Source organism: Palaemon carinicauda, chromosome 22, assembly GCF_036898095.1.
Source record: "Palaemon carinicauda isolate YSFRI2023 chromosome 22, ASM3689809v2, whole genome shotgun sequence".
NCBI classification, from domain to species: Eukaryota; Metazoa; Arthropoda; class Malacostraca; order Decapoda; family Palaemonidae; genus Palaemon; species Palaemon carinicauda.
The window spans coordinates 50,249,596-50,275,368 of NC_090746.1; the positions used below are offsets into that span (position 1 = coordinate 50,249,596).

Here is a 25,773-nt window from a genome sequence, read left to right on the forward strand (position 1 = left end):
GTGTTTCTTTTATGGGCCTTTTTGAAAAAACATGTTAAACTGTTTGATTACAGTTATAAGTAAGATATATATATATATATATATATATATATATATATATATATATATATATATATATATGTATATATATATGTGTATATATATATATGTATATATATATATATATATATATATATATATATATATATATATGTGTGTGTGTGTGTGTGTGTGTGTGTGTGTGTGGGATTCTACCTCGCATGTGACTTTGACTATGAACTGGATCAATCCTGTTTTGGGTATTTCACGAGTTTGGAAATACTGTAGACTACGCATGTAAGAACATGACGAATACTGCTTAGAAACGGTAGAATGGCAATAAATGTAAATACTCACAATAGGCTAACTTTTACCAGTGAGAGCAATGAGCAATACTAATATGAAATATGTAAAACATGAAGATGATATTTTGTTGTAGAAATGATAGTTGAAAAAAGGAATGAAATAAGAATAAAAGATAAATCTCGTCTTCTGTCAACTATTTCGTTTACTGTGTTAATGGGCAGAGATATTTTCTCTGTGATTATAAACACTGTGGCAACATAAAAAAAAACAGTAAAATAGACCTTATAAACTCATGAATAAGGACTGGAATTGAATGTGGCAACATAGAAAAAACAATAAAATAGATCTTACAAACTCATGAATAAGGACTGGAATTGCAAGTATTTTTGAGTTGGTGATGAGGTTTGATGTGAATACTCTATAATAGACCTTATATAATCATGAACAAGGACTAGAACCGCAAGTATTTTTGGTTGGTGGTAGATGACAGTCTCCCAATTTGTGGCGTCCATGGGGTATTGAGTAATACCTAAGGCAGGCAATGTCGCTATTGCCTAGAGAGAGTGGTGGGATTATTTCATGGTAATATAAAAAGATTAAAATAGCTATTACATATTCAGAAAATAAAGGCTAGAATCCCAAAAACTTTGTTGGTTGGCTGAAGACAGGAGAGGAAGGGACTAACATTAGGGAGAGGAGATTCTTTACTGAAATTTCCACAAGTGTGAACCTGTGTGATATACAACCATGCACTATACTCTTTCGTAGTTAAATAAAGAATATCATAATAATGACAACAATAATAATAAATATAAGGATAGTAGTAATGAAAATGACGTTATCCCGACATCACCCTGTGTACTACCAGGCATGATTTGACGTGTATTGACATCAACAGAGGTAGGGGTTTAGGAGTTTATCCTAGAGCTTCTGCAGCGTGGGGCCAAGTTTGGTCCTTCACCTGGTTCCTCCAAGGTAAAAGTCTTGTCTCCTGTTGAAGCTCTAGCTGTTTGCGAGGCCTATTTCTCACTTTCTCCTGCTTGCTAATTCTGCGCACCGATGAGACCAGCGCGCCCGCTCGCCTCCCCAACAATGACCTTCTGCTGACGAGGAGACCTCACGCAATCCTTGGATCTCTTTGTCCTCTATGTGCGCCCAGACCTTTGTCCTCACCCTCCATCAGGCAGCACTCCAGTTCGCAAGATTGACAATTTTCTCGCTTTTCTCCTGCTTGTGATCGTCACTGCCCAGCTGAACACTTGCCTTCTTCCCGCTGTTCTCTGGTATGCGATCACGTGTCACTTCGTGATCGCTGTTCTCCACCAGCTCGCCATCAGTGCATAGTCTTCCAACGCGCAGTTCACAATCTCGCCCTTCTAGATGATCTGTCCAGCACTCTCTGGCATGCTACTCTTCATCTTGTTGTTCACCTGGACACTACTCGCCATCTTACCGTATGCCAGTGCGACACTCTCCTGCTCGCCACTCGTTTACGCGTTATTCACCTGTTTGCCGATCTCCAGCTCCCCACTTGCTTGAATATCACTCACTGGCTTGCAACTTACCTAAACATCACTTACCGGCTCGTCACTTGCCTAAACATCACTCACCAGCTCGCTGCTTGCCTAGAAAAAATTGCTTAAATGTTGTGCTACTACATGTACTCTCCTGCACATTGCTCACCAGTTCTTTACTCTCCTGCGTGTCACTCGCCAACGCGTCACCCTCCTGTACATCGAAGCTTTCCTGTTTGCCGCTCGCCCACTCACCACTCACCTGCACTTCATCGTCACTCATTAGCCTGTTGGAGGTGTCCAAGACCTTCCCTGCCCTCTCCACCGCGCTCATCTTCTCCCGCGTGTGTGTTGCGTGCAGCCACACTTGAAAATTGATGTTTCCGCGCACAATCTTCAGTCTTTCCCTCGCATTTCACATGCTCCCACGAGCACTTCTTGTGCTTCTGTGAGCAAGGAATGGCCAGCAACCCAACAGCGCAGCAGTGAAGTAGCAGTAGCCCAGGAGCAACCTTTACAGCGTGTAAAGTCGCCAGTAAGAGGCGGACGGCCCATTCCCTTTTCCGAAGTGTTCAGGGAACCACCAAACAAGTTCCCTGGTGTTCCCATCTCCAGATTGCACCAAGAAGATCACCCAGGAGGTACAGTACTTGAGATGCCTGTGTGGATTCATCAAGGTAGACAACCTTCTCCCCCTCAGTTCCAGGTATGGAGGCAGCGTTCCCTAAGTAGGCGATCACCATTTCCAGGCCTCCCCAAGAACACAGATCTGTCGGCTGTGAAGAAACAACCATCTTGGTTTGACACTCTTGAGGAAAGCTGTCAGGTAGGCAGTGGTTGACACTACCCAAGCACAACTGCCCAGCAGAAGTAGCAGTGGTTTCTAAACGGAGGATTTCTCTAGAGAAATCGGTTTCATTCTCCTCATCTTCTGTCTTCCCAACGGAGCCTAAGAGGAGACCTGTTTCTAGCAGGGCCCCAGAGGCCCCCATGATTCTCCCGCCCATCGGAAGACCACGTGGAGCTACAAGCTGGGCTCATGGGATTCAGCAGGATTACTTTCGCCAGAAGATTGCACCAGTCCTGACGACAAAACAGAAAAGGAGGTTGCCGAAACTGACTCCTTCTCACGCCGACCTTCACTATCCTCACTCGAGTAGGGGCATAGGATCTCTGCGAGAGATATCTCTCATGCCTATCGAAGTTGTGCCACCGGAGCCATGACTCATCTCCAGACCACCATCTGAGGACGAGGAACCTCCAGCAAGAGAGGTTCAGACCTCTATGGGACGACAGGCACCTTCCAGACCTTCTGTGCTGAAAGAATACCTGCTGTCTTGCAGAGAGTATAAGGGTGCTAAGATGGTTCCCAAGAACTCAAAGGCTTGAGCATCTCTCCTGCAATAGAAAGCTAGGAGATCTCCAGTGGCAAGAGTGTCATGTGACATCCCTAGAGTTAACGACCTCGACCCACGCCAGACTCCTATGGGTGAGAGCTTGGAGGAGGATGATGATTTGGATTTGGAAGATGTCTATCTCCTGAGAGCTGTTGGTCCGAAGTTTCATTCGGAATCTGAGTGAAGGGAGTCCAGAATACGCCTTCTGGCAAGTCCTAGCCGGCATGAGGGCCATCAATGGGTTGGCTAACCCTGAGACAGAACCTCAGGAAGGCAAGGATACTGTCTTGGACAAAGTATATGGTACCCAATGACCACCTAAGACCAGTACAGCCTTGCCCTGGCCAAAGGGTTTGACAGGAGCCAGAAAGAAGGAGTTTTTGCGCCAATCATTAGCTCCTCTAACTCGCTTTTGAGTAGGCTTGTCCTCTAAACTCCTCCCGCCACCTCTCTTCATCCATCAGAGGAGATACTATGAGATCACGGAAGAGGCCCCTCCAGCTTTACCTCTAGATCCATCTGTAGAGGCCCTCTTGAGAGGCATCCCTATCGAGAGGTTTTCTGGGCTCTCAGCCTCTTGAGATCCTAAACATGGAGAAGGTGGTGAGGTATGCCATGCAGATTTTTTCGTGGCTTGATCTGTGGTTGGAGTTAGTGGGCCACCTTGTTAGAACCAATGATTGGTCCAAGAAATCTACAAGGAGGCCTATGGAGACCTTTCTCTTATCGGGCACTCGCAACTCAGAATTCCTCTCACCAGGTTGTCAACCTGTGGGCGAATGCGATTCTCAAGAGGCGAGATGTCGTGATAGAAAGGTTCCACAGATAGGCTCCCAAGGCTGAGATTACTAGGCTCAGAAACTCCACCTTTGATGGCACAGCCCTGTTCAAGCCGGAAGAGGTCGAAGGAGTGGCTGAATGATTGGAAAATCAACCGACTCCCTTCTTGACAGGGCCTTTACATCCAGGGTTTATGAGAAGGCTCCACCATCTCCCAGAAAACAGCTGCAATCCAGCAAACCCTTGAACAGTAGGACAGTAGAGTCCTCTGAAAAGGTGTCAATTCAGCCCTTTACTGCCAAAGATCCAAAAGGCTCCAAACCATCCATAGGAGGGAAAAGTGGTAAGGGAAGTAGCAGAGGCCGCTCCTGCTAAGGGGGCAATCCTCTTATCTGCCCACCAGTGGAGGGATGCCTGCAACGCTGCGGGCAGAGGTGGCTGCAGCATGGAGCTGATCTTTGGACAGTCTCTGTGATTTGTTCAGGGTATTGTGTCCGTTCACTCGATCTCTCCCTCCACTAACTTGGGATCCAGTTCCATCAAGCTCTTACGCTAAGGGATCTACAAAAGAGCTGGCCCTCCGGGCCGAAGTCCAGACCATGTTGGAAAAGGGTGCTCTCCAAGAGGTTCTCTACTACTCACCAGGCTTCTTCAGTCGACTCTTTCTTATGAAAAAAGCATCTAGAGGCAGGAGACCAGTCATAGATCTCTCGCCTCTGAACAAGTTTGTCCTTTAGATTTCATTCAGGATGGAGATAGCAGACAGGGTCATAAGGCCAAAGGACTTCATGTGCACACTGGATCTCAAAGACATACCTGTACTTCCATATCCCAATCCATCTGTCTTCAAGGAAGTATCTCCTGGTCATACACGAGAACAGGAAATACCAGTTTGAGGTGCTGTGCTATGGCCTTTCCACAGCATCCCAGGTCTTTACAAAAATGTTTGCCTTAGTGTCATCTTGGGCTCACAGGATCAGTATTAGTCTCTTAAGATACCTCGACGCCTGGCTGATTCCAGCAAACTCAGCGGCGACCCTTCTGCACCGAGACAGACCACTCACGTTTGTCAAGATCTGGGGATCCTGGTAAATGTCGAGAAATCATCCCTGCTTCCTTCTCTAAGACTGGTATACCTGAGTATGATCATAAACACCTGATTACAGAAAGTTTTTCCATCAGATGACAGAGTACACAGACTGCTTCCTCAGACAAGAAGAGCTTCCAGCCCAACAGGGGCTGTCTCTCTTAGGTCACCTAACATCACTGGTGTCTCTCCAGATACGTTAGTTCCTATAGGACAGGAGCAACAGACGGATCTTCAGTGGTGGGTGACGAAAGAGAACCTCTGCAGAGGGACAGACCTTGTCCCTCCCCTGAAATTGATGCTCTACACAGATGGATCAAAAGAAGGGTCTAAGGGGCCTACATGCTGCACCACACGGCTTCAGGGCTATGGTCTGAGTCCAAAAGGTACCAGTACATAAATTTCTTGTTATTATTATTATTATTATTATTATTATTATTATTATTAGCTAAGCTACAACCATAGTTGGAAAAGTAAGATGCTATAAGTCCAAGGGCTCCAACAGGGAAAAAGAACCTAGTGAGGAAAGGAAATAAGGAAATATATAAGCAATATGAGAAATAACTATTGATGAAATATTTTAAAAACAGTAAGAACATCAAAACAGAAATTTCATATATAAACTATAAAAAGACTTATGTCCGTCTGTTCAACATGAAAACATTTGCTGCAAGTTTGAACTTTTGAAGTTCTACCGATTCAACTACCCAATTAGGAAGATCATTCCACAACTTGGTCATAGCTGGAATAAAACTTCTAGAATACTGTGTAGTATTGAGCCTCATGATGGAGAATGCCTGACTATTAGAATTATCTGCAAGCCTAGTATTATGAACAGGATGGAACTGTCCAGGAAGATCTGAATATAAAGGATGATCAGAATTATGAAAAATCTTATGCAACGTGCATAACAAACTAATTGAACGACGGTGCCAGAGATTAATATCTAAATCAGGAATAAGAAATTTAACAGACCGTAAGTTCCTGTCCACCAAATTAAGATGAGAATCAGCAGCTGAAGACCAGACAGGAGAACAATACTCAAAATAAGGTAGAATGAAGAAATTAAAACACTTCTTCAGAATAGATTGATCACCAAAAATCTTAAAATACTTAAGCAACTAGCCAATTTTTTGTGTAATTGAAGAAAATACAGACCTAATGTGTTTCTCAAAAATAAATTCGCTGCGAGAATCGCACCTAATATTTTAAAAGAGTTGTACGGAGTTAAGGAAACATTATCAATGCTGAGATGTGGAGGTTAAGGAGCCACTGTCCTCGATCTACCTACACTCATACTTTGAGTTTTGTTAGGATTCAACTTCATGCCCCATAATTTGCACCATGCACAAATTTTAGCTAGATCTCTATTAAAAAGGATTCAGCAACCCCAAATCTACATTCAGAAGATGGAATTGATACAAAGAGTAGCATCATCTGCATATGCAACAAGCTTGTTTTCTAGGCCAAACCACATGTCATGTGTAGAAAGTAATGGGTTAAGAACACTACCCTGAGGAACACCAGATATCACATTCCTATACTCACTATGATCCCCATCAACAACTCTTTGTGATCTATTACTTAGAAATTCAATAATGATGCTCTGAAATGACCCACCCACTCCCAAGTGTTTTGAGTTTTAAAACAAGGACCTCATGATCAACATGGTCATAGGCAGCACTAAAATCAAGGCCAATCATACAAACTTCCTGACCACTGCATTGGAGATTGTAAGAAGGGCATCACATGCTCTAAGACCTTTACGAAAACCAAATTGCAGACTAGGAAACAGATGATTACCTTCATCAAACTTATTGAGATGTTTTGCTAAAAGATGTTCAGAATCTGTAGATAATATGGGAGATATGGAAATTGGGCGGTAATCAGTTAGACTTGAGCTACCACAAACACATTTACTTAGTTAAGTAACATTACCCATTCTCCAACAAGTGCTAAAAGCTCCTCTTCTTACTAACTTGTGCAAAATAACAGATAACTTTGGAGCTAAGAAATCTCGAGTCTATAAAAAACAAAGGAATAATACCATTTGGGTCTACATTTTCATAAGCATCAAGGTCTATCAAGAGAGTTTTAATTTCATGAGATTGAAAAGCTAAACTAGTTAGTGTAGCCTTTAGAAAACAAGAATGAGGAAGATCAAGGGCAGCTTTTCTAGCCCTCCAACAGTTCCTGGCAGCGGGCTCCTCTGTGGTGTTGATGAGCGACAACATCACAGTAGTGGCTTACTTAAACAAACAAGGCGGTACCTTTTCGCAGCCCATATGTCATCTAGCAGTGGAGATGCTAAGATGGATGGAAGAAGATTTAGTGTCCCTATGAGCTCGCTTCATTCCGGGCAAAAGGAATGTGCTTGCAGACAATCTGAGCAGAGTGGCTCAGATAGTGAGCTCCGAATGGTCTTTGAATCATTTGATAGCCAACAAAGTCCTAACTTTCTAGGGTTCCCCGACTGTGAACCTGTTTGCAACGTCCCTGAACTTCAGGCTCCCGCTCTACTACTCCCCAGTCTTGGACCCTTAGGCTCTCTGGTAAGATGCATTCCAACAATGGTGGAATAACATCGTGTACGTCTTTCTCCCGTTCTGTCTGATGCGAAGGGTGCTCAACAAGGCCAGAGCATCTAACAACCTATGACGATTATAGCTCCACTATGGCATCTTGCAGAGTGGTTTCTGGACCTTCTGCAGCTCCTAACAGAGCTTCCAAGAGAACTCCCACCACAACAAGATCTACACTACTCAGACAACCACACTCAAACAACTACCTCAAAGCTTCTTTTCATCTTCATGCCTGAGGACTATCCAGCATCTCGAGGCTTTTCTCATCAAGTTGCGAGAAGATATGGATACCTGAGAAGATCCTCGGCAGGCTAGGTGGACTGTCTTCTGTGGTTGGTGTCGTGGAAGGGGTATCTCTCCCCTCGATGACACTATTCCAGCAATAGCAGAGTTCCTTGTATACCTTTGGGAGGAAAAGCTCCTCTCGGTCTCGGCGGTGAAAGGCTACCGCTCAGCCTTAAGCATGGTCTTTACACTGAAAGGAGTTGATCTATTCTCTTTGATGGAATTATCTCTCTTCATACAAAGTTATGAGCTCACCTGCCCTCAGTCAGAAGTTAGACCTCCTCCTTGAAACATGGTTCGCGTCCTTTGGTCCCTTAAGGGTGCTCCCTACGAACCATTACGCCAGTCAACAGATCACCACCTCACTTTGAAGATGGTGTTCCTACCCGCATTGTATTCGGCCAAGAGAGTTAGTGAACTTCATGGTCTATCTTACGATGTCCCCCATTCTAGGGGATGGAGGAGGTGACACTCGGCTTCGTCCCTGAGTTTATTGCTAAGACTTAAAATCCAGGCGTAGCGGATCCTAGATTCAGGCCCTTTCGGATTGGTAGTCTTCGTTCTGTAACCGATGATCCAGATAAACTGTTACTGTACCCAGTGAGGAGTTTGAGGTATTACTTTGGACGTACTAAAGCAGCTCACCCCGAGTGTCAGCAGTCTTTGTTAATATGGGGAAGGGCAAGAGGAGGGTCACAAAGATCACCATATCAGCGGGAATTTGCAGGATCATTGACCATGCAGTGAATCCAGACCTTCCTGGTCATCGACCTAGAGCTCATGACATCAGCGGCATAAGCACGTCCCTGGTATTTCAACTTAACTACTTTGTGGCGCAGGTACTACAGTGGGGTGTGTGGAAGCATTAGACGACCTTCACCCCCCACTAACTGCAAGACGTGACCTAAAGCAGCATAAACATGGAGACATTCACCATAGGTTCTGTGGTGGCTGCATAAGTGGTTTAGAATGCCTTAGGCTCCTTGGTGGACAAGTAACAGATGGTTGAGGGGATAGCTTATTCAGGATTAGTCTGGGGTGAATATGTAAGAATGACTGGCTTTTTCTTTCTTTTATCTTCCCCTCTTTTAGGAAACAGCACCGTGGGTCCTGTGAATGCTTGCCTCACCTATCTGCTGCTAATAACCATTTCCCTTGTGTAACCTAGCATAGATTTCATCCCTGATACTCCCCACGATGTGGGTATTGGGAAACGTCTATGTTTGATATCAACATTCATATTTAGTTCGGAATAGTCTTACCTACACAGCCCACATTGCTAGTTTATTACAAGCGCACAGATTGTTCAGGCTGCTATTCTTGCATTGCACAAAATTTTAAGCCAGGTGTCAGGGTTTTTCTCGGTTGCATGCCTAGCCTGTACGTGAAAACCCCTGGTTAATGGCTAAGACAGTGGTCGGACTTCCACCCTCCTAATGGGTGAGTCATCCCTAATAAATAGTGTAAGGTTTGTAGAGTGTTGGAACAAATAACAAATTTTATAAGCAATTTGTATTTTTCCTAACAATATAAAACTGTAGCTATTTATACAAATTGTCCGGCCATCACCTGTCCCCCATAAGTCCTGCCTGCAATCAAAAGTGACTCTGATTCACCGATGTTTGAGTGAGAGGAGTAGCCGGCAACCCCTTGCTACCCCTCACTACCCCCACTAAGTAGCGGTATGGGTAGTTGCCTCCTTGCTTAAAAGTCTTAATGGCTAGTCTTCCAGCTTCACCATAAGATAATCCCTATTAAATAGCTACAGTTTTGTATCATTAGGAAAGATACAAATTACTTAAAAATTTGTCATTTTACCTTCTTTTCGTAGGAAGATATGCTAGTGTGTTTGTTGTTATCAGGAAGTGTTAATATTGTAAAAACAAATTCAAAACTTTCATCTTGAGAACTCAACAGTAATATACCCAGGATGACTTCATTCTTAAAAAGAATACTGATCTTGCTCATAATTTTTATTTTTATTTTCTAAGGTATACTGTAATCAAATTCATCATTCCTTATGACCTTATAGCTTGGTTTCATAGAGCTTCAACTAGTGAAGAGGCTAGCTACATTAGTATCCCTATTTTGCCAATTAATCATTATAGTAATGTCTAGTCAGGGATTTCTCTGATTCCATTTTAATTTTTTTTTTATTTCTTGGTTTTGACGATTAGTTAATGAAGTGCAGGTAATTAAGGATTGCTTTAATAAACAATGACTAGTAAAAACATGTTTTATATAATGTTTTGAGTACACCTTTATGTCTAAAAGGTTTCATTTTACATTGAATTTGTTATATCAGGTGAGATTTTCACTAGATTTTTCATAATGAAATTTTTAACTAGTTATTGGATCCCATGTCCAAATAAATGAGGTTCTAAATTTCTAAAATTTATTTTTTCTTTCAAGGTTCGATGTAGAGCAGCTCATTGTCTAACTCAGGTTGCTAATGCTATGGTAGCCAACTGGAATGGTCCTCCAGCCATGATGGTTTTATTTCGTAAAATGTTTGGCTCTTTTTCTTGCCCAAATATAATCCGACAGCATGACTTCACCAACCTCCAAAATTACTATATACTGAAGGTAGTATAGTTTTTTCTTATATATCCAACATAACTCACCAACTTTTTATTTGAAGCTTATTAAGAAAGTCTCCATAGCCTTTCTATAGATCTCTTTTGTTTCATGCATAGTGCAGAAATAGGTGAGGGTAAATTATGAAATACCATGTGTAGAACAGGAAATTTTATTGCAATTTACAAGGTTTCATAATTGAAGACAGTTGTAACCTGTTTCACAAACATAATTTGTACAAATTTAACAGAGAGTGAATAGTTTATAGAACCCAGAAAGTGCCTCAAAGAGAATGATGTTCTGGTATAGCTAATAAGCTAGATAAAACATCCCAGATTTGCTGTATGTTTTAATGAGACTTGATATTTGTATTAGGTATATGTTACTGGTTAATTTTCTCATTTTTTCTTTTAGATATTAAAATATTTTCTTTATTCTTTATACTTTACTGTATTTCTGCATGCTTCATTTTAAATAGGACATTAAACTCTCATGCCATACATTTTGTGGAATTCAGCGTTTATTGGCTAATACCAATATTATGGTTATTGTTCCATTATTTATCAGTTTGATTCAAGTTTTCACTTTTAAGTCATGTTTTGTTAAGGTTGTATTTTTACAACTTAACTAATTTTTCCCTTTTCTGCATGAACTATCTTGATTACTAAAATATCATTGTAACATGCATCAATATTGAAGGTCGTGAAGCAGGGTTCTCCTGGCCTGGGATTTTTCATTAGAACATTGTGACTGATTCCTTCTGCCCTTTTGCCTTGGGAAAATGGGAGTTTAATGTTGAATACATATTCTACCCCATTTTACATATTTTACTTTTTTCTTAAATGATTTTAGAAACTCATTAATTTTTATTGTATTGATTATTCATATAAATTATTGGAAAAACAATTAATTGGAAAGAAACTATTTCCCTATTCTGTAGTTATTTGGAAAGCTATTCACCTTTTTATGTATTTTTACCTGGATTTGGGGGTATAGGTTATGCTCTTGCATTGTGATCATCACTATCAGAGGTACAGTATTTAGATTTAATATGCAACAAAGAAAAACTATTACCTGTTATGATCCTGATAGGAACCTTATTTAGATTATCAAATAAGGACACCTGTATGTTGGTAGATAAGAACTTGATAAACATTAAATGTTTTCATTTATTACATCTTTTTTGTTTTGTTATAAGAAAGGAAAAATACAAAGAATATTATATCAACATGAAGCATGTTAATTTTTTATGGTGCAAATGTTGACAAGTACTGTGATGAAAAGCAGAAAAGTACTTTTTGAGACTAAAAACCTGACGGGAAACTGCAACTTGATCGAAATGGTTAAAAGCTTAAGACCAAAGAGAAGAAGAAATGTTCCTAGTCTCCATTACACTGAACACATAAGGGAGTAATTTTTTGCATGAAGATTAATCATTTTTTAGTACAGTATATTTGAGTTACAGTATGTTTCTCTTTTAAATTTACAATCACTATTAAAATTCTTAGCATAATACGATAGATAGCTGCAAATTACATTTGCCCTTCATAATTTTGTGGTGTATGAAATAGCTGACTGCAGTAGATTTTTTTGTTTTCCTTTTATTCACAGTACTTCATTGATGCAAGATGCTGAAGCTGCCAAAAATTTAAGTTTAGATAAAAATTTATCATTAGCTTTACAATATATATCATTCAAACACGTTAAAGTAATGACTTATCAATTCAATCAATCATTTGAACACTTCGACTTTTTGGAGAGACATTTTAATCAACTCTCCCATCACAAATACAGTACTATGAGAGGTTGGATCTACCTTTTTTATTGCAAGGCTGAATAGAATTATTTTCCATTGTTATATAATCTTATATATTTTGTAAAATTTTCATAAGAAAGAGTAAGAATGGCAGTAGTAATAACTAGATGTAAAAAGGAAGTAGAAATATCCAGATGTAGAATAATTCTAATGGCACTCAAAGGGTGAATGGGTAATTAATTAATTGATTGTTTGCATAATCTACAACTTTTAGTTTCACTGTGTGGTGTTAGCTACGTAAAAAATCATATACTGTACAGTATTGCATACTGTACTGAAGTTTGAGGTTGGATTCTGACTTCTCAAACTGGACTCGAACTCAAATGGTGTGGTATTTGACTTAGTCTTGGTCTCAAATGGTGCATACTTTAATTCATCTTTGGCCTTTTATGTTTTTGACTCAACTGCAGCATTGGTATACTCATTCATTGTTCTTAGCATAAATATAAATACCATTATCTGTTTTCCCAGACCTTACCAGTGGCAATGGCTGGACTGCGCAATGTTCACAAGTCTTGCCCACCAGAGGTACTGGCCTTTTTGATGGATCTTTTCAAGTACAGTGATAATTCAAAGAACCAGTATTCAGATAATTATTATCGGGAAGCTCTTGTAGACGCATTAGCTGCCTCTGTCTCACCAGCGCTTGTACAGCAAGATCCAGCCACCATCACGTCAGATACTCTGACCGATGACATGAGAAGAATTTTAAATGAGGTATGACAGTGAAATAACAGAATTTTGGTGTTGATTTTTTTTTTTTTTATTAAAGTCCAACACAAACTAAACTTTAGAATGAATAGGCAGACTACCATTTAGACCTTAATTCAAAATTTATGCATTTTCAATCATCTATCTTAAATTAGTTTTTGGCTAGGGATTTCAAGTGTGTTTTCAACTGATCTTACTTAATTCTAGAGTTGACAGATTACACTGGCCCATGCAAGCAATAATACTTAAAGAAATTACCATGGCCATGACCACCTTTCAACTCATTGATTATTTAATGTCTCTAAAAGACATAACAGTATCTTTAATAAATGACAGATTTTGTAATTCAAACCGAAAAGAACATCTTGTAGAAGTAACTTTATTGTATGATCCACAAGTATTTGAATTGTTAAAATGTCCAAACCCTTGAAATCAAAATAAACAGGTAACCATCAACAATTAAACATATTCTGTGTAAAGGTAAAACTTAACCAACATAAAATCATTAATTGTTCCGTTACTAATACAAACCAATGCTAATTATAAGGGATATTACTTTTGGTGAAACTGAAAGATGAGCCATAAGACTCAGCGAGGGATAACCATCCACCTGCTTGTTAGCAGGAGGGTTGGAATTAATTTGCTACCCCGCTCACTCAAATACCTGGGCTGAGTAACCACTTTTGTTTTGGCTTGGCAGAGAATGGATGTTGCCGCTCTCCTCCATTTTTGACAGGCCCTTACTGACTTAATTGCTTTTTGAGCTTTTTCTTTTCAGTGTGTTTGTGCTTTCTCCTTGACCGTCATGCTGACTTATTCAGGACCTGAGGGCCGCTCCTGTGACTTTCATGTTCTCTGTTGATATGGATCCGCATTCATTGTGTCCTTCCTGCCGAGGGCGGCGTTGTGATCAAGACAACACCTGCCCTGATTACTGAGAGTGGCTTGCCTCCCAGTGGGAGAGGTTTGGGCATCGGTGAAAGAATAAGTTCAAGAGAGATTCTTCACCTTTGGGGTCTTCCTCGATGTCGAAGAAACCTCGGACTTCTTTAACCTCCCGATCTCTTCCTCGATGTTGAAGAAACCTCGGAGTTCTTTAACCTCCCGATCTCTTCCTGATGCTCCTGCTTGATTGATCTCCCCCGGGGAACAATCGAGTACAAGCGCAGACCGGCTAACACTAGGTTGACCTCGGGGGTTTGAGGGACAGGACTGATTCCCCTTAAGAAGCAGTTCTACCCTCCCCTTGAGCAGATCCTTCTCATTCTCTGATGTGTTACCGGTTTGGCCGTCGCTGGGTATGACCGGTCCCCCGTTGAAGGAGGCATTGCTGGAACTCCTTCAACTTGGTGTTAAGAGGAAGCTTACACTGGCTTCCTCGGAGGTGGAGCCCTTGTCACCGTCAAGCATGGTACAGCGCGATACCCAGAGTGTCGTCTACCTTGACCGCTAAAGGATCCCGCCCTTCTCCTTTGTCTGCTGCTGCTGCTGAAAACTGGCCTTCCCCCCATGCTGAGGCAATTCTTCCGTCGCGGGTGGAGCAAAGTCTGAGGCAGGTCTTTCTGCGTGTGGGCATCTCTCTCGTCCTAGTTTAAGGGCCCCCCTAGAGACCCCATTCCAGAGAACTTCCAGACGCCATCATGCGTCTCCTCTGACACCTCTCCCTCTGAAGCAGGTCTCCTCTGCTGAGGAACTTTGCCGCTGACGATGAGCTCCCAGAGAGCATTGTCTACCTCGACGCCCTAGAGTCTAGATGATCTCTCTCTCTCTTGTCAGCAGACGTCTCTTCAGTTCCTCTAGACGTTCGCCATCAGAGTTTTGCCATCCATCAGTTGCTCGTCATTTGTCACCCCCAAGATTGTCATTCTTTTTCTAGAGATCATCACTCGTCACTTCATGACTATTACTACTCACCATTATGAAATCGTCATTGAGAGTCTTACCGTCAGCCTACATGCTCTCGCCACTCATACTTCTCTGGACTCTACTTTGACTCGTTGTTCGCCAGCCTTGCAGCGTTCACTAGTCACTTAGTCACTCTCCGACTGCTCGTCACTTGTCACTCGCCAACTGTTCGCGGTTCATCAGCTGCTTGTCACTCGCCAGCTACTTTTCGTTTTCCAGTTCACAGGCGTTCACTTAGAGGTTGTTTGCAGACCTCTTGGCGCTCACCTCCTTGCCTTTCACCTTCTCCTTGCTGTTCACCTCCTCCTTGCTGTTCACCAGCTCCTCGTCGTTCGCCAGTATATAGGCATTCGCCATCTCAACGCTTGCCAGCTCCTCGCCGTTCACCTAGATCATCTGCTTTGCCTAGTCACTTTCTGGCCCACAAGCGCCGATCGCCTGGACTAGATCATCACTCGCCTAAGCGAGATCGTAACTCTCCTTCAAACCCTCACAGGTCAGCTCGTAATCACCATACACCAGCGCAAGATACTGGATCAACGCATGATCGCCGTAGAAACGACTCCCGTTGTCCTCCCCTTGAGAGTTCCCCTCTCCTACGTCAGCAATCTCTGCTTTGTCTAGAGGAGCCTCCTGTGCACAGGTATAGTCCTGAGCCTTCGCACTCTAGGGAGATTCATTCCCCAAGGCTAGGCCAATTGGGAACCAACTACTGTATCTCCCAAGGATCTTCAGCATAGTGGACGTCCGGTCCTGTTCCCTTCCAAGAGGGAACCTTCGAAGGTCTAGCAACCTTCCGGTTCTAGTCCTCGCTCATCGAAGCCTGAGGTTGAAATCATGCCATTGTCAATTAGACCAGATAAGGACCCTAATCCTTCTTTACAGGCTCCCAAACCTAGACCTCTAGCACCTAGCCTTCCAAGGGATCTTCCGGCTGGTACTGCGTTCGGTAAGAAACCCTCCTTGTTTGACACCCTAGTCAAGGCAGTGCGTCAGGCTGTTACGGGGTTTGTTCCTCCGGCGCAGTTGATTACAAGCACACCAAGGATTCCTCTGGAGAGGTCAGCTCCCCCGTCTGTAGTTTCCCCTCCATCTGACCTCAGACGTACGTCCACGGGGCCAGCTCATCATAGGCCCTATTCCTCGAGGATGATTATCTCTCCTCTCAAGAGGAAGCTAGGAGCAGGTGAATCGGGTGCGGAATGCCAGCAGGATCTTTCACAGGTGCAGTTGACACTGTTGTTAATAATCAAGCAGTAGTGGAGGATGGGCCATCCGACTCCTCTTGGGAGGGGGGACACTACATCGTAGCCCAAGCTGAGGTTCTCAGTCACTAAGAGAGAACGTACTTACAGAATCGCTCCGCCTCTCCCCCATCGAGGTGGTTTCCCCGGAACAATGCCCAGTGTCAAAGAAGCCATCTCACTTGGACGTAGTTCTTTCATCAAGATAGGGACAAAGGGGGAACACTCCAGACCTTCACTCCTGGAGGAGTATTTTCTGTCCCTTAAGAAGTCGAAAGAGTTGAAAATGGTTCCTAAGACCTCAGCTAAGGGATTAAGGCCTCCACAAGATAAGCCTCGACAATCTTCCCCAGTTCAAGCAGGACGTCCGCAAGCGACGTGCATTGTACAAGAGACGACTTCGACCCACCCCGAGCTCCTATGGTTGAGAGCTCAGGGGTGAAAGACGATTACGAGGAGGACGAGTATTTCCCTAAGACTGCAAGTCCTAAGCTATCGGAGGCAGAGCAGGAGTTGAAGCACGCCTTCTAGCAGGTCTTGGCCATCAACGGGTTATCCGATCTAGCGATGGCCCTTCAAGAGGGCAAAGACATGGTCCTGGAACATATTTACAGGACTCGGAGACCTCCCAAGACCAGTGCAGCTTTGCCCTGGTCTAAGGTGTTAACAAGTCCCCGACAAAAGGTGTTCTCCCAGATCGTCGGCTCCTCCAGCTCCCTCTGAGCTGGCTCATCCTCTAAGCTGCTTCTGCTGCCATTTGTGCATCAGAGGAGGTACTATGAGGTCTCCACTCCAATGAGCCCCTTTCCAACCTTACCTCTCGACCACTCATAAAGGCTCTTACCAGATGAGTCTCCGATGAGAGAGACTCAGGACTCTCTTGTTCTCTGCATTGGAGATCCTTACCAGGAGAAGGTTGCAAAATATGTCATGCAGGCTACTTCATGGCTAGATCTCTGGTTGGGGTCTGTGGGACACCTCATCTTGACCAAGAACTGGTTTGAGGAGACCACAAGGAGGTCGATTGGAGACCTTTGTATTATCGGGAACTAGAACTATTGAGTTCCTCTCCCACCAGGTAGTAAACCTGTGGGCGAACACGATCTTTGGACGAAGGGACTTGGTAATAGATAGGTTCCACCAACAGGTCCCACAAGCAGAGGTAACGAGACTTAAGAACTTGACTCTCGACAGTTCCTCTCTGCTTAGGCCGGAAGACGTTAAATGGGTGGCGGAGAGATGAAGGAAGTTCAATCAGGATTCCCTTCCCCATAGGGCCTTTACATCTAGGCCCTATCGGCCTCCTTCCCCACAGAAGAAACAAAACTGCCGACTAACAAGACTTCAACAACGATGACTTCAATGTTCCAAACGGGGTCGAAGAAGCCCTTTTCAGCTAGAGAGGGGAAGGTCTCCAAGTCCTCTTGTGGAAGCAACAGTAGCAGAGGGAGCAGCCGAGGCCACAAACGCTAGGACGGGCAATCCTCCAACTTGTCCACCATTGGGGGGATGCCTGCAATGCGGCTGGCAGAGGTGGCTGCAGCTCAGGGCCAAACCCTGGACAGTCTGCGTGATTTGTTCAGGGTATCCCGTTGCGTTCATTCAATCTCTCTGTCCACTGACTTGGTATCCAGTCCCATTGAGCTCCTGCTCAAAGGGATCAGCAAAGGAACTGGCCCTTGGGGCCAAAGTCCAGACCATGTTAGAAAAGGACTCTGCAAGACATCCTCGATGGGTCCCCAGGCTTCTTCAGTCACCCTTTTCTTGAGTAAAAGTCATATGGAGGCTGGAGACCAGTTATCGACCTCTCAGCACTGAACAAGTTCGTCAGACAAACTTTGCTCAGCATGGAGATAGCAGACACGGTTAGACAAGCGTTAAGACCACAGGACCTCTTGTGCAAGTAGACACGGTTAGACAAGTGGTAAGACCATAGGACTTCATGTGCACACTGGATCTCATCTAGCAGTAGAGATACTGAGATGGGCAGAAGACTACTCGGTGTCCATATCGGTCAGTTTCATTCTGGGTAAAAGGAATATGCTTGCGAACAATCTGAGCAGAGCGACTCAGATAGCGGGCTCCGAGTGGTCTTTGAATCATCTAGTAGCCAACAGAGTCCTGACTTTGTGGGGTTCCCCGACTGTAGACTCAACAAGACCAGAGCATCCGACAACCTCTCTAAGACTCTCATAGCTCTGTTAGGGCGTCACACTGAGTGGTTCCTAGACCTTCTGCAACTCCTGACGGATGTTCCCAGAGAACTTCCTCCAGGGCATGATCTACTCAAACAGCCACATGCAAACATCTTCCACAAAGACGTAGCTTTGCTACGACTTCACGCCTGTAGACTATCCAATACCTCCTCGTTCAGAGAGGATTTTTTCAACAAGTTGCGAGAATGATGGCTTGACACCAATGATCCTCAGCTTCAGTGTACCAGGCTAAGAGGACTCTCTTCTGTGGTTGGTGTCGTGGAAGGGGTATCTCTCCACTTGATACCACTATTCTAACAATAGGGAAGTTTCTTGTGCACCTTCAGGAGGAAATGCTCCTCTTGGTTAGAACAATGAAAGGCTACCACTCAGCTTTGAGCCTTGCCTTTAAACTGAAAGGAGTCAATGTTTCTTCCTCGGAACGATCTCTCCTCGAGCTAACCCGCCACCTGTCAGAAGTTAGACCTCCTCCTTGGAATATGGTTTGCATCCTTTAGTCTCTGAAAGGTGCTCCCTACGAACCATTATGCCAGGCAACAGATAGCCACCTTACTTTGAAGGGGTGCAGGACAACTTAACACCGGCACAACTCAACACCAGGACAACTATAAAACTATAATACAATGAACAATGGAATAACTTCTTTATCCCAAACTACTTTCTCTCATGATTCTCCTTGTAATATATATAAACTACCGATCAGATGCAAATGACCTGTGGATCATATAATTGTATTGCTTTTCGATATTGATTATCAGATGAATGTAAACGTTGCAACCAACTTTCTCTTCCAAAAAGCAGAATTTTGTGTAATCAAGGCCCACTATTGCCTATCAAGAAATTTTCTTTTCTCCCTCCTTCTGAAATGTAAATCTTGTACTGGTGTAGCAACTTTAACTCTTGAAGATCTGCAGGAGTCGGAGGAGGAGCACTTACGGCTTTCTTTTTGTGTTTAATAATTTTTCTCATAGCTGAAGCATCAGGCAATGATCCAAGCATAACTTGTGATGCATTTGTTAATATTTCACTTATTATTACACTTGGTTTTTCAATGGTGTCTACTGCGCGTTGTTTTAAGGCTATGTAAACTTTAGCCACTTCAACATTGGCTGCAGATGAATTATGGGAATGCTTGTTTACTTCCTTAATAACAGACCCAAATTTTGTATGAATCCTTGCATTGCACCTAGCATTGATCACAACGCTAAAATTTGATGATATCTTGTTTACTAAACTTATCAAACACATATAAATGTCCTTCATTTGTAAATTTTTCTTTTCCTCTTTGGCTAAGAATTTTCAGTTTGGGTGAGATGACAAATATATATAATTCTTTATATTTCAGAAATATCTTTCAAAATTTCTAAGTATTGAACTTGATGTAAAGAGATGGACAGCAACACTCTACTATGGAAATATACTTATTCAGATTAACTGAACTGAATTGAACAATATACTAATACCACCAACACTAAAACGGTAAATCTTATAATCCCTTTAACCACTCAATGTAAAAAAACAAAACTATTATATGATCTGCAGGTCATTTGCAACTGATCGGTAGTTTACATATACTGTATTACAAGGAGAACCATGAGAGATAGTAATTTGGGATAAAGAAGTGTTTCCATTCTTCATTAAAAAGAGAAGTAAAACAAGTGTATTAAAACAAGTGTGTATATATATATACATGTATATACAGTATATATATACTGTATATATATATATATATATATATATATATATATATATATATATAGATAATTATATATATACATATATATATATATATATATATATATATATATATATATATATATATATATATATATATATATATATATATATATATATATATATATATATATATATATATATAAATATATATATATATATATATATATATATATATATATATAATACTGTATATATATATATATATATATATATATATATATATATATATATATATATATATATATATATATATATATATATATATATATATATATATATATATATATATAATACTGTATATATATATATATATATATATATATATATATATATATATATATATATATATATATTTATATATATATATATATAATATATATATATATATTTATATATATATATATATATACAGTATATATATATATATATATATATATATATATATATATATATATATATATATATATATATATATATATATATATATATATATATTTATATATTTATATATATATATATATATTTATATATGCACAAGAACCACAGGGAAAGGAAAATACGAAATATACGATTAAGTCCTGACTAGTTTCGTGATACTTCTTCAGAGGACTGATTTATTGAGAGAGGTTTCTTTACATTTTATAGGGAAAGTAAACGTACGAACATACATATAGAGAATTAGAGAACAATGACACTCCCTTACCAGCTACCTGGGCTGAGGTCAGGTGTTAACTGGGTGGAGATCCAACCTCATTAGACACCTGCCAAAAAGGGTCATTTCTGGTGGCGGGTAAATTCTTGTTTTTGACTTTCAGTACAGTTTATTTATATGAAAACACGGTAGCCTTTTCTATATAAATACATAGCAAAACTATTTGTATATGTAAAACACATCTACATATAAATATATAAAAAAAGACATATACATACGTATACACAGACAGGCATTCATACACAAACATGCATAATATATACATAGACATATACATACGTGTACACATACTGGTATACATATACAGACACATACATAGACTACATATAAATTCTTTTTTACACATGATTAACATGTATACATATGCATATATATACACACATACATACATATACATACATATACACATATATATACACATACATATATATATACATGCATATACACACATACACATATAAATATACATATATATACATATACATGCATACACATACATATACATACATATACACATATACATATACATATACATACACATACATATACACACATACACATACATAAATAGGACCTTGTCTAAAGACCAAGAGATGGGCTTTGGTGGTGCTGCAGGCCTAAGCCTTGCACATGCCTTCAGAATCTTATTAAAGATTTCATTAGCCAGATCCACTTGAAAGGCATATAGAAGAGGTCTAGTCAAGGCTGACTTGCACATAGTTATCGTGTTGGCCGCCAGACCTTGATTATGAAGGTGGACAAAGAAGGACAGACAGAAGTTCATTGAAATTTCTTTCGGTCCTTTTGCTTTTACAAACGCAACCCACTTTTTCCAAGAAGACTCATATTGTCTTCTAGTTGACTTAGATTTATATTCTTCTAGGAATTCTATATTGCCTTCTGAGATCCCAAATCTTTTCCTATCCGCTAGGGCAAGAAAATCATGAAATGAAGGGTTCGGGTTCTCTGTGGTAAAACAAAGGCAATTAACTTCTGAACCTTCTGAAATAGTCCTGGGTTCAGAACTAGGGCCAGCCTCAGCTTCAGTTCCTTCATTAAAGAGGACAGATTGCTCTTGGGCTACTTGGGAGCCAATAGAGATACTCCCCCTTGGAAGGATCTCCGCATGTTGAGGACCTTCAGCAGGTGATTGTATGGGATGAACCGGGATACCCGAGTCCATCCCTTCCATACTAGAGACATGATGTCTATTAACTCCACTTTAGGATCCTCGTATGGGGCTACATATCGAGGTAGTTTATTGAAGACGCTCGTGATGAAGAGGTCGATCTGCAGTTCTGGGACTTGTTCCCATCTGGGAGGGAATAGGTCTGTGTCTGTGGACCATTCTAACTCTATCGGCTTGAGCCCAAATAGAGCATCCACTGTCACATTGCGGAACGATTGTATATGAACTGCTGACAGGTACCATCCCTTCAAGTAAGGGATGGTTAACGTCACCTCGACTGTATGAGAGGTTCTCTAGCATTGTGGATTGCGACGTCTCATTATCGCTTCGGTGTCCCAGATCAGCCGTAGGAAGTCTGATCTGTGTGGAGAGAGCTTCCCCACTCTTGGGACTTTGTTAGAGAAGCGATTAAGGAAGGACCGATATCGGTCCTTTTAGATCTCTTCAAGCGTTTGATGCGTATCTTCTCCAGACTCTTGACACATCTTTCAGCCGTGCTCTTAGCACTGGGTCTGTCACTATTGCGAACTGGAGAGAGTTCAGAGCTCCTCCCTGTTAGCGTCTTGGAAATCTGACTGATTACCCAAGTCTCTTGACTGACCTTGCCATCTCCTTTTATATTCCCAAGGGAAAGGAGAGTTGGTGTGACCACAGGCTTTAATGATTTTTTAGCCATTGAAACCTTTGAGCTGGAGAGAATCGAGACTTCTTGAAGTTTATCTTGCATCTGCAATGTTCCGGGAACCGGATCATTTCCTTGGATGCTCATAGACCAGCCACTTCGGGTGCTGCCCACCCCAGCCTCTCGTCCAGGTACATTGTTGCCTAAACCATTTCTAGGCTTGGTTTTTGCGTGACTAAGTCTGCCAATCCTATGAAGATATTTAGGACTGTGTCTAGTCCGACACGTATCTTTCCTAGGATATACGTTACCCTCTGTAACTTGAATCCTAGATAGGAGGGAAGAGGGTGATTGACTGGAAGTTGCCAAAGGACACTTTTCAAGTCTGACAAGACTATGAACACCCCTTTTTGAAACAGGGTCCATATGTTCAGAAGGATTAACATTCTGAACTCGCTGTTTTATTTGAACTTGTTGAGTGGCGACAAGTCCAGAATGACTCTGAGATTTCTTGAGTCCTTCCCATGAACACCAAACATCCTTCCCTGAAATTCGATGGACTATAGCTATAGTTTCCTTACCACCTGTATGCTCTAGAGCTCTCAGGTATACTCCTCCAGGAGGGTTTTGGATTGTAGGAGGAGTTAAGGAAATGATGGTGGAGATATTTTTACTTTCCATCGTAGTCCCATCTTAATTAGGCCTTGGACCCAAGGATCGAAGGTCCAACGATCCTGAAGGAACCTCCCTCCTACTAGAAGCATCTCTATGCTTCGAATGATCAGTAGGATTAAATTTTTTACCACCTGCCTGTGGCACCGCGGTCGCTGCAACCGTGGGATGTTGTTGAACAGCCCGAGGTATATTTCCAGACTTTCTTGTCTTCCTTTTACGTTGGGGACCCACAACTATGAAAGACATTCTCTTTGAAAGGATATCCCACTTTTGGAGAAGACCTATGTTCTCCGTGGTGGCGATCTTAATCACTTTTCTAACTACCTCGTCTGGGAAGAGGTCTTTACCCCAGATGTTGAAAGATATTAGCTTCCTTGTTTCATGTTTCACTGTTGCGGCAGCAAACACAAACTCCCTACATGCTCTCCTAGCCTTCATAAAGGCATAAAGGTCTTTCACTAAGGTAGCCATATGCATTTTGGCTAAGACCATGAGCATGTCAGGGGTACTTTGATGGCTTGAACACAACTCTATGTAGTTTTGTAGAGATAGGGAGGGTGGAAGTCTCTTCTTTGTCTCTTGTTCATTATACAAGAGAAACTCGGATAGTTTAGGGAGATCTTCGTTAAACTGTCGACTGGCGACATCTGCATCTACTCTTCCTACTGAAAAAGTTAAGTGGACTTCCTTCTAGTCCTTCTCCTGTTTGGGAAAGGCTAGTGACAGAGGCTTGTACTCCTCTAGTGCAGGACATGGCCCACCTGCCTCCACAGATTTAAATGCCTTCCCCGTAAAGGGGAATGAAATTGAAGCAGGAGCAAGAAAGGAAGGGTACCTGATACCTAGTGTGAATACCTTTGACACCGAGTAACCCGCCTTTTTCAGGCTACTTGACAGGATAGCTTGTGCCTTATCATGGTTGCATGGTTGAGAATCATGACCTTCGATTCTGTTCCTTTTCTTGACCTTGGTTCATACTTCAGTCGAACGAAACACTTAGGGAAAGCGTCAAAGCTTGGTCAAAACTGGATTTTGTCCAAAGGAACAGCACCCATCTTCTCTGAGATGTAGAGTTTGCCGTTTAAAATCGGCATCAGCTCCGCTAACCTCCAGGGATTGGTTTAGGAGCATGTCGGAAGGTCTTGATCTATCGGTCGTTTTTATGACCCTTGGGAAGCAACAAGTGGAGCTTCACGAGGCTCTATCTTGCATTTTACTTCCTGCTTTTCGTCTTGTTTGCGAAAGTTCTCTATTAGATTATTCACTTGGGCCCATAATTGGTCCATTCCATCTAATAGAGGGGTAGAAGATGAAGATGTCGACGTCAATGGCTCCAGAGCCGGCATAGGCGGAAATAATTCCGACACGACATTTTCCCCTTCTTCCCATGAGCGCTTCCTGCCCTCCTTCCCAAAGGCTACCTGGCTGTTGGGAGATATAACCGGTGCCTGGGGCACCACTATATCCTTACTTGCCTTCGGAAATAGTAGCTTACGCATCCTATCATTAGGTAGGTAAGGTCCCGCAGAGATTTTCTGGAAACCTCTCACCCAGTTGCGTAATTTGTAACGAGATGTATCCCTATTCTCTATAGACTTGGGATTCTCGAAACCCTCGAACATTAAGGTCCGACATATATTGCAAACCTGCTGGTTCTAATAATATAGGGATCGGAGATAATATTGCAGGGGGCATGAAACCTACAAGTATTATAACTGTAAAAACTCTTACTCTTGATCTTGCAGAAGACTGCAGCACAAGTCATCTGGTGTTCCTCCTGTAAAGAAAGGAAAACAGAATGAGTATATAATTGATTATCTCACTGATAAGCAATATATAAAAGTCATCTTTTAACAAAATAGCTTAGGATAGTAAGCTATAAAGGGATAGTATGCAAATGCTGTTACCTCCCCTCAGTATTAACTATAAGGAGATTCCTCTACCAAGGTAACTCCAACTAAATGGGTTCTAACCCCTAGGGGTAGAAAAGTGTATAAGTCACTGTCCCTTTTTCTTCTTAACACTGTGGGATAAGGATGACTGATTCCTCAATCAAAATATTGAAGAAATACTATTCTTTCAATACAGGAGCGGTACCAGTAGAAGCTCGCCAGGGGTACCCAAGATATGATAGAAATAACTACTGTATAATCATACTATAGTTTTCTATTTGCAGCATATGCTATGTTGCAAATTACCGACTACTGTATAATTATATATAATGTAGTTCAGCCAGCGTGCTGCCTTTGTTGCAAGCATCTGACGGCACGGTCCAGTTGGCATGACGCCAACTGGACTAAGAAAATTAAAAGACATATATTTGTGTATCCCACCCAACCTATTTGCTGTGACCTCCCTTACAATATTAAATCATAGAGTTTCCTGATCAGGGAGACTCAA

General features: G+C 41.7%; 1 protein-coding gene across 2 annotated transcripts in view; it reads left to right on the forward strand.

Moving 5' to 3' along the window:
• Nucleotides 1-25,773, forward strand: part of Taf2 (TATA-box binding protein associated factor 2) — a 365,232-nt gene that overhangs the window by 267,050 nt on the left and 72,409 nt on the right. For both annotated transcript variants that reach the window (XM_068346184.1, XM_068346183.1), the window contains exons 17-18: nucleotides 10,382-10,555; nucleotides 12,834-13,079. In XM_068346184.1, the coding sequence (XP_068202285.1) occupies nucleotides 10,382-10,555; nucleotides 12,834-13,079 (420 nt within the window). The remainder of the gene's footprint in view (nucleotides 1-10,381; nucleotides 10,556-12,833; nucleotides 13,080-25,773) is intronic.